We start from the raw sequence: 13,376 nt of genomic DNA, 5'->3' as shown, positions 1-13,376 counted from the left end.
TTTGGTTCATAACTACCGGTATCTATTATCTAGCTGGGGAACCCCTGGAACTCCCTCAAGGACCCCTGGGGGTCCCCGGACACCACTTCGAGAACCACTGCTGTAGGCTACCACTGCTGTAGGCTACTGCTGTAGGCTACTGCTGTAGGCGACTCCACTATGTCTCAGAGGCAAAATTGTATTTGACACCCTAATAGTTATAACTTAGATTTATATTATTAATACGAAACAATGTGGCTATTAGAAAATTCCCAATCTATAAGCTCACAATGCTTTGCATCGAAATGTGTTGGGTGAGCTTGTAGATCTACTATTTTGTAAAAATAAGTACTGTACTTTTGTAAGTTTATATTGATGCCAATACTTTTGTACTTAATACGTTTGAATATAGGCCTTTTGCTAGTATTTCTACATTGCGGTATTGCTGCTTTATACTTAAGTAAAAGAAAAATCATAAGGAAGAAGCTTTTCTTCCTTACACCACTGTTGAATACTTTTCTTTTAGTGAGAAGAAATGGTAATATGCTTTTAGTTTGCCGATAAAATAATCGGTACCCTCCCTCCACACCCACAAGATTACAGTAACATTATTATTCCACACACCACAGGATAGAGGCATGCAGGGATGAGGTGCTTATGCACAGCAGGCATCGTTACTGAAATATCATAACCTCCTCTAAAACGAGATGATACATCTCAAGGGGCTATCCTCTAAAGGAAATACATTTTCAATATATAATTCATATTTCGGCTTTTTATGATTTCTTTTGTTTTATTATTTTTCCAAGTGAATGCCCAGGGGTGCCCACACTTTTTTAATTTGAGAGCTACTTTCAACATGACCAGCTCAACAAGATCTACCCAACAAAATAATAAGAATCCCATTGCTGAAATTAGTTAAAAAATTTAACATTAATTGACATTTGTGCACAACACTCTTGAAAACAAAGTGTTGCATTGCTGGTTTGCGCTGATAGGCCCGTTTTGATGTAAATCAAGTCACCTTAATTCATTCCAAATCGAGTGTAAACAAGCAAATGTTGTACTTTTGACTCCACTACAATTATTTGAAAACATTATATTTTGAGTCCTAACGCCTATATTTTATACTTCGGATATACAAAATAACTATAGCCTACAACTCACACTATTTTTTAAGCTTTTAAAATTGAATTGAAAATAATGAGTAGGCCTACTTACGTATATAAGTATGTTATAGCCATACTTTGATGCCAAATCTTTTTTGAATAGCCAGGATTTCTTTTGTGACCGTAGCATGCCTCCATATATGGTCGAGCCTCGTGACATCACCCCCACCCGTCCATCCTGTTCTAACATTCCATATGATGATCTGACCTCATCAAACCCTGTACACTCAAGACACGCTCCATATATGGTCATTACAGAATGAATTCCATAATCTGACCCCCATGCCAAAGCACCAGTGCTCGCCCAGCAGTCTGCCGTCACCCAGGTGAATGCGTGCACTTCTCTCCCTCAGGGCGTCTTGCTGGTAATAGTGAAATAGATATGTCTACATCGTGGTATTGCTAAGATATCTGAGGCTACTTCTCCGACCTGTGCTTTCCAATTCGCTGACCAATGTCAATGATATGCTGTCAGCCAGGTTCATTTATACTGAACTTGCTATAGGGACATTGACCAGTGCCTCGGAATATTAATATGGCATCAGGCCAATTCTGCGTGGAGGATGATAATACTGCTGATGATGCCATTTGTTATTGACATTTTAATTAGTTGTAAGTGGTGGTGGTGGGTGGTGTATGTTACAAAAATTAAGTAGCCTAAATGCTTAGTTATTTTATGATAACTTTATTTTTATTAGGCGGCGGTGGCTGAGTGGCTCGGATGGGAACCAGAAGGTTCCCAGTTCGAACCCGCAGGCTCCTCCACAGTTGGTGTCGAAGTGTCCTTGAGCAAGAATCTGCTGCTCCAGATGAGCAGGTTGGTGCCTTGCACGGTTTCCTCCATCATTGGTGTGTGAATGTATGTGTGACTGGGTGAATGTAATGCACAATCTATGTAAAGCGCCTTGGATAAAAGTGCTATAGCCTATATAAATGCACCATTTACCATTAGTTGGATTGTGTAAAACTTCACACTTAGTAGCCTACATTATCAATAAAGACAGAAACAAACATTATGCAATCCACAGTTTTAGTAACAGACCATCCATCCAGTGACTAAGATGTTATAATTTGTCATAATAAAAGTGAAATTTCACCTAAACATACATACATTATATATATATATATATATATATATTTAAAAAAATAAAAAATACATAAATGTATGTGTTTCGTCTTCTCATCATAATCATCATCCAACATGCACTGAAAGCAGTTGTGCACTAGATGTCTCTCCAGTCCACGGTGTGTGTGTGTGTATGCGTGTGTGTGTGTGTGTGTGTGTGTCTCCTGCTGCTGCTGCTGTGTAACTCTACTGTGTGGAGTTCATGGGTTCGATGCTTTGTGGAGGTGAAGCGGTCTCCATTTTGAAAAGCAAATCAACACACACACACACACACACACATACACACATACACGCACACAGTACACCCATCCTGGAACTATGCCGCGGGGCCGGCCTCGCAAACTGAGAGATAAAACCAACGACGGAGCAGGTAACAAGTCTCAAAATACCACGAATAAAAAACCACACACACTGGGCTACGCAAGCAACCTCGCGTTGTGTTGATAAAGCGCCGTGCGTCTCATATAAATATACTTGAACACAGTGCATATAGTCCCCGGATATAGTGCGGGTGGCCATTGCTTTGTGCGGCGAAGGAGTGATTGAGGCGGAATGATATTAATAACATCTCGGTGGCTCTACGTATTCACTTCCAGTCTAAATTGGTCGCCGGGAGGGAAGCAGGCAGCCCAGTGTTCTCTCTAGTTGTTGACTGAATATTTATTTAGCATTCCCCCCCCCTCGCGTTTATTGACATCACACAGTTAGCTATTTAGCCGATGCTAACTAGCTGCAGTTAGCCCGGGGTGGCTAACACGTCAAAACATTAGCCGTTGTTTTGAATCTTGTAAATTCAATGCAACCATAATGCAGCAGGACCTGTATACTTGTCTTAAGTTTGCTAAACGTTAACGTCGCAGCGACGCTGCTTCATGTGATGTTGATATATAAACGAAATAGTTTTATTTGTATACTATTCAAATAGTCTTGAGAAAAATGCTGATATTTGTCCCAAAGTGACTGCAAAAAATAATGCTGCAAGTAGCAGCAATGTGACATAGCTGTTTACACAATGCTGTACCCCCCCAACTGTATATACTTTCCCCATTTTCAGCTGTTTTTATATATTGACACTTGCTTTGGCAATGTAAACTTACTTGCCAATAAAGCTCATTTGCATTGAAAAATGTATATACCTATATAATGCCATGTGCCACAGTATAATACTGTAGGCCTACGTATTATGGGCGTGAACTAGATTGAACTGTATACTATGGCATCCAGAACGCATTGTTTTCAAACTGGAAGGACTGGAGCCAGCTGTTATGTTATGTATATGACACATGTACACATGTCATATGAGTCCATGACTGTAGCTACAGTTAAGCCCCTGCCCGCATGTACATACTGCATATAGAACATTATGGGAGGGATGCATTCATTGCAAATACTATATGACATTGTCACAAACACTGACCATTCATTATAATCTACTGTCCACCCCCCAGTCAGAATAGAGCGCTGTTGGTTGGTAGATCCATGCATTGTGTAATGTACACCTGCAGTGTAATGTAGCCCATCTATGAATAACTCCCTGTATGGTTGATTATTTTGTTTCAGATAAGGTGTGTTGTAAGGTGAATGCCATATCTGTAATAACACTGTACCTATACACACGTTCAACCAAATGATGGCAGTGAAGTACTACCGTCCACAACAAGTGATACTTCTTTGTTTCCCCCCTTCCCTCCAACCCATTAGATCTGAATTCAAGTGAATCCAAGGCTGAAGGCTACAATGATGGAGAATTCAAAGACAAGAAATGCACAATGTGCTCTCGGGACTTTACCACTGACAGCCAACTCCAGAGGCACCTCCGTGATCACGAGGCAAACGACAAGGCAAGAGCAAACCTGTGAACCTGAAGGATGCACATTGTCTAAATATTTAATATATTACTAGGACCAGGGAGGGTAATAACTATAATAATAATAATAATAATAATAATAATATATTTACATAAAAAGGAAGAGAAATCTAATCAAACAGGAATATATATATATATTTAAGAGTCTTTCCCTAATTTAGATTAAAAAATATATTGCCATTCGACAAAAGCAAGCAATACCAAGAGATTAACAAAGGAAAGCATTTACATCATTACAAAAAGACTTGCTTCAAGAAAAGCAAGACAAACATTACTAAAATGGTAATGGACAATCATGATTTGTTTTGTTTATACAACCCAATTCAATTATTGCCTGGCTATAGTGCTGTTTTGACACATCTGATAAGTTGTGTAAGATAGATTAATTAAATTAACCAACCATGTTCTGCCTGAGGAAGAACTGTGAGGATATAACAACATTCGTGCGTGCGTGCGTGCGTGTGTGCGTGCGCACCTAATTATTTACTTCTGGAGGATGCACAGTTGCACACTGTTGCATACACTGTTCAGTGACAGAATAACAACAAGGCAATTCAATGTGCTTTACACAAAACACCAAGCAAAGAAAACACATTATAAAAGGACATTTCATTAAATTCAGCAAAAAAGAAAAGAAAAAACATATTGTAATGGACAACTTTGTGGAGGCAGACTTGAACAATGACTAGACTTGTACAATCACGTTTGATGTTGCTTTTTAAGTTAAATAAATGAACAGCGTCGGTACATTGCACAAAATCTGTGCTCTTCCATGGTCTGTTAGTCGTACAATCTGTGTCAAAATTCACTGTTTAGCTTTGCATTCTTTCTTTATGTAGCGGAAAACAGCAGTGGTGCCAGGGTGGTGCCTTCCAAATATCTAAAATAACACAAAATAAAATAATAAAACGTTGCTCTATACAAGAATAAAATTCTGAACTGTGTGAAACTACTGCGTGGAGTTCATTGCAAGTGCTGTATTGCAAGTGCTGCTTGCCATGGCCATCATACATTTGCATGAATGCTTGTGGCCTATCATAACATTGCATTATTGATTAAGAAAAAGTATGCCACAAGCACAGCTTTATAACCCAAACTCTGCACATCCCCCGAACGTGTATGCATGGACAAGTATAATTAGGCCTAACATCTCTCCTCCATATTTCTTGAGTGCTCGGATTTCCTCTTCCTTTTTAATACACTTACAGTACCTCACTTGATATTTCTCAAGATATTTCTCTACTGTCTCTCCCCTCCAGCCTCATCGGTGCGACCAGTGTCCACAGACGTTTAACAAGGAGTTCAACCTCACCCTCCATAAGTCCACACATACCACCTCCAACCCCACCTGCCCCGTGTGCCACAAGAAGTTCTCCCGCGTGGCAAGCCTTAAAGCCCATATTATGCTGCACGAGAAGGAAGAAGTAGGTCAACTTGTTTTTTTTTGGGGGATCAATAATAATGATAATAAATGTATGATATGATTCATATCGTCCGAATCCGAGTCTGGCAGAAACTAGCTATCTCCATTTCAACTTTTTATATAAAAGTATTTCTATAGAACACCATTTACGTGGGTTGTGTGGGTTTTACAAATATTGTATCAAAAAAGTGCTTCTGACTAAATCTAAATCCATTGTATCCTCAAACCAGCTAACTCCAACTTTGTAGATTGTAGTTTTTTTCCATCATTGATTATAATGACGAGGTCTGATGGGGAAAAATAAACCTATGTCCACATTATTGGTTAAAACCCCCTCGCCCTAACTCCACTAGAGCTGTATTTGGGTAAAGCGATGATAATATAAGGACACATTCAAGTATCTGACAGTGTATAAAGTAGTAATACCAACATTGCAGTAGTATTTTCGACATGGTTGGTCATGGACATGGTTTCTGCCCGATAGCAGAGATATAAGAGTTGCAGTCATATCTAACCACTTTCAACCACATTTCCCCATTTTTGGCCATTTTATGCAAAATGGATTGAGCAAAAATGATCTACAAGCTGAAAACACACATTGTGAGCTTGTAGATCGGCTATTTTCACTATAAATCATACAGTGAAGTATATAGGGCTTAACCCATTCTAGGCGGGAACCCCTTTTGGTATTAGCATTATGTTATGCTTTAGCTATTGAAAAATAGCAGATCTACAAGCTCATAGCGCGCCACCGAGTGGCGCGCTACGAGCTTGTAGGTCTGCTACTTTTGAAAACCGAAGAACGACTGACACAGAAACATAGCTTTTTCAGAAAACTGTCAGGATGTAGAAGACATTTTTTGAGAGTGGTTACAACAATAAACGTTATTTCAGCTGTATGACCAAAAGGAGTTGGCACTTCTCTCCCTGAAGTCAAATACAAGTCAATACCTGCTGGGCTCTGTATTGTTCTCTCCTCTTGTAGAATCTCATCTGTGTGGAGTGTGGGGATGAGTTCATCCTTCAGAGTCAGCTCACTCTCCACCTGGAGGATCACCGTAAAGAACTGTCAGGCATCAAAGTGTACACCTGCAAGACCTGCCGCAAGGAGTTTAAGACATCTTTCCATCTCAAGGACCACATGAAGAGCCATGTCAAGATGAGGTCAGACACAGAAGAGGGTTTAGGATAAGGATTTTTCTTCTTTTCTTTTTGTTGAACCAGGTCAAATGCAGCTTTTCATGTGCACAGCTTTGTTCCCCATTTAAGTGAAATGGGAAAGAATAAAACACTGGATTCGGTTTAACCTTAGAAATCCAATATAAATACTTGTCACGGTTCCCCCTCTGGCATTGCAAAGCGTTGCGAGCTTGTAGATCAACTGTTTTTGCCTAATGTTCAACCCACAATGGGGACGCTAGAGTTAAGTAATCTCACGTAGCCATCATTTCAGAGATCTCCACCTGCTGTCTGGTGAAGTCTGGTGACTTTCTAATTCTGTGTGGGCTAGAGGTGGGTGGTAACAGTTCGTCATTACAAACACACAAAAACGTCAGATATAACATGAGCCCGGGCCACCACCACCAACAACAACAACAGGGTTAATGGTCACGTAAATAGACTGCAAAGAAAACACACTAGGGCTACAAAGTAATTTGACAAGCAAACCACACTATATCTATTTCAATCATTTTCAGACAGTTTTCAGACTTTGGCAGAAAATGGGGAGTGACTGCAGTCAGTAGGTGACAGCAATTTATCTTCTGACAGCATAATCATAACCACCATGGACTAAAAAAAAACGTTTTTAAAAAGCTCTTCCAATTTATAAACACTGGCTGATATTGGGTTGACGTGAGAGGAGAACATATTTATATGACTTTGGTTTTTCCATGTCTAAAGGGCACATCACACCTTTATTCTACCTATGAAAGCAGATTCTGCCAGTGCATTTTAATGGGCTTTTTATTTTTGCAGAATTCCCATTGAAATGCATTGGCAGAAGAATCCGCCATCGTAGGTAGAATAAAAGTTCAATGTATTTTTACTTACTGTTACAATTTGTTATATCTTAAGAAGATGTTGAGATTATTTTCATCCTGGATGCTGAGCCCTGCTTAACAGAGAGGAAATCAGAGAAGAATATTAGTAATAAGTGCATGAGTAAGAAGATGTGTCTTCTTTTGCATTAAGCCTTTTTTATGTTCCCCTTCTTCCCAAAGGTCACTTGCCTCTAGTTCCAGAAACTACAAGAAAAACATTGATCGCAGTGGCTTCACCAATAGCTGTCCTCACTGTGGAAAAACGTTCAAAAAACCCAGTCAGCTTGTCCGACACGTACGAATACACACAGGTGAGCAGCAAGGGACTGTAATGTCTTGTTTGGTTGATAGACCCTTTTCAAAGCAGACCTTTTGATGTGTAAAACAGGAAACGCAGCTTAATGGTAATAACATAATGGTATCATTGCTTCCACTCATATTTACAGTAGTATTTTAGGTCAATATTGCTGCCGTGAAAAAGGTCTATTGTAATCGTTTTTAAATATGGATGTAAATTACAAATACAGCTGTGATTGTGATTGTTTGATTTATTCTATTGATTTTATTTGATAAATTGAAACGCAATACACAGATGTATAGTCCCTGTTCTGCCAATGAAGTCATAATTACACACATTTCCATTGCGGTCCTGTAGACTTGGCTGGAACGCAGGCAGAAATAAGGGTAATAAGGAAGAATAAAGAAGTAAGCTATTCAGAGCACATTATAAAACAAACACATTATTCCACCGATTACGCATGATCAAAACTAACTCATACATTAGACTTATGCATTTTACTCTGTCATCAGAGTTAAAGATTTTTGGACTTAAAGCTGTAGGAAATACTTGCCATTAATATAGTTGGTTGAAAAGGCATTAATTGATTGCCTGAGTCCCATGGTGGGAGTTCTGGTAATATAGCAACACGACCTCAGTTACATTACATCACTTAAGAACCTGGCTGGAATGTTATCAAGGCCAGGTCTCTAATCACTGTAAGCGTCCCCAAACCTCCCCTCCTATGGTTCAGACCATTTTTAAAGTCAATTTGGATGCGCACAGAAGTCGTTTGTTAGGAATAAATCTCAGGGGAAATTGTAATTTCCAACCTTTGTTGATTTTATATTGCCACTATATCACATTTATTCTGATATGGTGACCCAGATCCTCTGAGGGGAATTGCATTTAAGATCAGATTTAGATCTCCATCGTCATTGAACGCAGTTATAATGTGGAAAAGGATCTGCTTTAAAACATGATGCGCCTGAGCTGCCCTGAACCTACGATCCCACTGTTCAGATAATAAGGCTGGAAGCTTCCATATTTGAGTTCATTCACATGTTAATTAGTCTGGTTGGCTGGCTGGATGACTAATGGTGGATGGAGTCATATGCCATGTGCTCTGAATCTCAAACAGCGATTAGGGGTAAATGAGGTGAAGGGACTCAAACACACGGGCTATGGACGTATGTGCTTCTTTCTTCTTTCTCTCCCCATCCTTATCTCCATCGTTTGTGACTGTCTCACAGATACACATGTGCACGTCACAGTTGAAACAAGGGAAACATGCTCTCTCTCTCTCTCTCTCTCTCTCTCTATCTCTCTCTGTCTCTCTCTCTCTGTCTCTCTCTCTCTGTCTCTCTCTCTCTCTCTCTCTCTCTCTGTCTCTCTCTCTCTCTGTCTCTCTCTCTGTCTCTCTCTCTCTCTCTCTCTCTCTCTCTCTCTCTCTCTCTCTCTCTCTCTCTCTCTCTCTCTCTCTCTCTCTCTCTCTCTCTCTCTCTCTCTCTCTCTCTCTCTGAATCATCCTGATGGTGATCTTCAGATCTCTGCCTCCTCACTCCTACGAGTGCACCCACTGTGTGTGTGTGTGTGTGTGTGTGTGTGTGTGTGTGTGTGTGCACGTGCGCGCGCTCACTGTGGTGAAACATGTTTTTCTCTCTCTCTGAGTCACCCTAATGGCACTGATCTGCACTGTGTGTTCATGCACTATATTGACAAAATTGTTTTTTGTGTTTGTTTGCATAGGATGTTCCTCTCTTCATGTGGTAATGAGATACATGGGATTTGTTTGGTTTAAATATAATGTCAGGTTTCTCTGATTCGTGGTTTGATTAACATGACAGGGATTCTGTACAGAAGCAGAATATAATGTATGGTAGACCCTTTACAACAGCAGACATTTTGACATGCCTCTGGAGATGATGAACTTTAAGTGCAATTTGTTTATATCTAGCCGATCTACATGCTCACGGAGCTTGTAGCTCTATTATTTTAGGTGTGAGGCACCGAAGTATAAATCAGGCCTTGTCATGCGGCAGCAAAGAGAACTCACAATATTAATGTCAATTCATCTGTGTTTGCGCTTCTATGGTATATCGAAGATGTCTGCACTGAAGGAACATTTTGCTGCTTTGTTTTCAACTTTATCTCCAAATAATCGATCCTCACTAATGTTCACGGACTATAGGATGGTACTACTCGCTCTGTCTTAGAGGCAGGCTGTGTGTATACCTAAAAAATGTACCTGCCCCATTTCAGGCTAATTTAATCTATTGTCTTTCTGTTTCTGGGTGCGTGTGTCTATCTCTGCCTCCCTAGGCGAGAGGCCCTACAAGTGCAGCCACTGTGGTAAGGCCTTCAACCAGAAGGTGGTGCTGCAGACACACATGGTGAGACACACCGGAGAGAAGCCTCACCTGTGCATGTTCTGTCCCGCCTCCTTCTCCCAGAAGGGCAACCTGCACTCCCACGTCCAGAGGGTTCACTCCCAGGTAACGCACACTGTCCACCATGGTAAACCCTTTCTACAATGTCACCCCCTGTGCCTATTATATCAGTGGTTCCCAAACTTTTTCACGTCAAGGACCTCCACATTGACACTAATTGGCCCACGGACCCCCATTTTGAAAAGATATGCCAGGAACCCCCATGAGAGAAGACCTTTACGGCTCTAGCAGTGATTCTCAACCCATTCATTTTCAAGGACCCCTTGAAAATGTCATTAGTCTACGGACTCCCCATGTAATGGCATTTCTCTCTCCGGAACCCCCAATTTATATTGTAAAATCAATGTGAATTTAACTCTGAGGGTGTACAAATGGAACCAAATCATTTGGTTCCATTTGTATCATTCTCATAGTTACAGACCCATAAGGATCCATTTGGTTCCAAACTATCATTTAGCTGGGGACCCCCTGGAACTCCCTCAAGAACCCCTGGGGGTCCCCGTAGCCAACTTTGGGAACCACAATACTCTTACAGCTTGTGTGCGTGTTTCGTTATACTTTATGTACCTTTTATGTTTGCCTTTTTTATAGTTCCCCCCCCCCCCTTGCCCTCCCCCCACCCCTTCCAGGATCTGTCCATCTGTAGGCAATGTCATATTGCCAGTATGCATTCACAGAAGTGTATTGCAAGTGACCTAGTTCAACATCGTACTGGCTGGTATTTGAAAGTATAAAATAGTACAAAGAAATAAACAGTAGTAGAAGTAGAAAAAGAAAACAAAAACAAGACACAACAACAACAGCCATCTTAATGAATTGCAGTACAGTATGGTTTGGTCGTGACATGGTCGGGCCTCCGAGAGATTGCACAGGAAAACTACTTGAAATAATATGCAGTTACAACGCTCTCTGAACTATTATTGTGTGACCGCAGCTCCTTCTCATTGCCGTCCCTAGATTGGAGAGGAATTAATTCTCCTCTTGATTAAATAAAACCGTGGCATTGCAAGTTGGGAATAGTATTCACAAGGTTTTCATTGTGCCATCACGTTCTGCTGCAAAATGTAATTATACTTTTTGAGGGATGGGTGGGCAAGTTAACTTTTCCCCGACTATCAAATAGCATTTTCCACATGAGGCGTTTACACAGCACAGTCATGTAGCGAAACTTCTCAGTGTGGGTCTTTTGAGTTGTGTGTCTCTGTGTCCTAGCACGAAAATAGCGAATTAGTTGGTTTTCATCACCAAGTGTCACTGTTGTGCATCCTAACACACACACACACACACAACCGTTTCGGACGCGGGGTGGCTCGCCGGAACCCCTAGCTGCGTTCCTGGGGGTCTGGATGTTCCGGGGACCCCCACATGGTAACTCGACCGTTTCGGACGCGGGGCGTCTTGCCGGAACCGGGCCGCCACCCTGGGCTCGTTTCTGTGGGTGTGGAAATCCCGGGGACCCCCTGGGGACCTACACACAGAGTTGCACCACTCACTTCACACGGGTGTGATTTTTAGTTATCAATGTATAACATCTAGACTCTAGAGTGCACAAATGTATCCACATGGACCCATCCCACACCGCTCTATTTTGTTATATTTCAAGCTCTGTCTTTTATTAATTCAGGATTTTACAGTGGTAAACATAGAAGTGGTGTTCCGCAGCCATGGACAATTATCCGTTTTGTTTGCTTTCCAGTGCAGTGGAAAGAAACTGAAAGTCTGTTCTCACTGTCACCATCTGTTCTTACTCCTTCCATTATGGAGTATAGAGCGTCGCAGTCCCGCGCCCTTTCATGACGACGCCAGGCCCAGGAAATAATTCCCAATGCATTTTCCCCATAGACATTAAAGACCTTTTAAGCGTCGTACAAAGCCAACTCGAGTTGTGACAAATCATGACAACAAACTATTTTGGACCAAACAAATAATTACAAAGAAGAAAAACAACAAAAAAAGTGTTGTAACCTGCCGTTTTTTTTTCTTCTTTCTAATTATTTGTTCGGCCCAAAACATTGTGTTTATTGTCATGATTTAACATCAATTCGAGTTGGCTTTGTCCACAGCGTAAACGTCTTAAAATAAATGAGGAAAATCTATGAGGAAAATGAACAGGGAATTCTTTTCCGGGGTCTCTCGAGAGGGTGGGACAGCGACGCTCTATAGAGGTTATGCGCATGCATAAAATGAGTGTCAAAGTGAGTTTAACGTTGTTGACGTCGTTTAATACAATCAGATTCCGTTTGGATGTATGGGCTGTCAAGGCCAGAAAGTAGTTTTTTGCCACTCAGTAGGCGTTCTCGCATAACTTCCGAGTATGTTGATGATCTCATGTGCATACCCTCTATTGGTCTTGCATATGACCAGTCAGCAATTAAATATGCTGAAATTCAGTTAAGTAGGATTCATATCCCTAGTGAACGAGGGGACAGAAGTTAGCACTTTTTTACATTTTTTACATTACATTTTACATCCTCCATGTCCAGAGGAACAGAGAAATTGGCTTTTGGTATAAATCAGGTCAAATGCACATGCCCATTTAAATTAGTTTTTATTGCGTGACAGATTTTAATTAAATTGTTCCTGCCAGAGTTGACACTTATTTGGACTTAAAGCAGAGCCAAACCTAATTGTAAGTCTGCCTCACCTTGGATAAGTACAGTAGGATTCAGGGTTCCAGTTATGCCCCGTTCAGACCAGGGAAAAAAAATGAAAAAAAAGCCCTCAGTAAGTGGGCATGTCCAAGGTACCTGTCACTCAACAACTGGCTGGAGTGACATTGAGACGAGACAAAAACTATCCGTTTGAACAGGCGCACATTTTGAAATTTCTAAAATATAAAATAGCATCTGTAGATGAGAAATAACTTACTACATAACCTATTTATGGATAAACAAACAATATAATGTTTGTAAACATGCTTCTACATAACCGAACAAGAGGTCTTGAGTCCGACGGTCTCCCTCTCCCCCACAATTCTCTGGAAAAAAGCATTCACAAATTTATATTAATGTTCATGTTTTTAATTAGCAACTGATGCGAAACT

At 40.7% G+C, this 13,376-nt stretch overlaps 1 protein-coding gene across 1 annotated transcript in view; it reads left to right on the top strand.

Moving 5' to 3' along the window:
• Window positions 1-2,548: 2,548 nt before the first annotated feature.
• Window positions 2,549-13,376, top strand: part of znf236 (zinc finger protein 236) — an 88,208-nt gene continuing 77,380 nt past the window's right edge. The window contains exons 1-6 of the mRNA XM_083760762.1: window positions 2,549-2,644; window positions 3,976-4,115; window positions 5,401-5,565; window positions 6,550-6,728; window positions 7,787-7,917; window positions 10,206-10,378. Coding sequence (XP_083616888.1) covers window positions 2,593-2,644; window positions 3,976-4,115; window positions 5,401-5,565; window positions 6,550-6,728; window positions 7,787-7,917; window positions 10,206-10,378 — 840 coding nt within the window. The 5' untranslated portion in view covers window positions 2,549-2,592. The remainder of the gene's footprint in view (window positions 2,645-3,975; window positions 4,116-5,400; window positions 5,566-6,549; window positions 6,729-7,786; window positions 7,918-10,205; window positions 10,379-13,376) is intronic.

The sequence above is a fragment of the Protomyctophum parallelum genome (assembly GCF_964188405.1).
Source record: "Protomyctophum parallelum genome assembly, chromosome: 3".
NCBI lineage: Eukaryota > Metazoa > Chordata > Actinopteri > Myctophiformes > Myctophidae > Protomyctophum > Protomyctophum parallelum.
The sequence above is the reverse complement of the archived record's forward strand: the minus strand, read 5'-3'. Positions and strand labels throughout refer to the sequence as shown.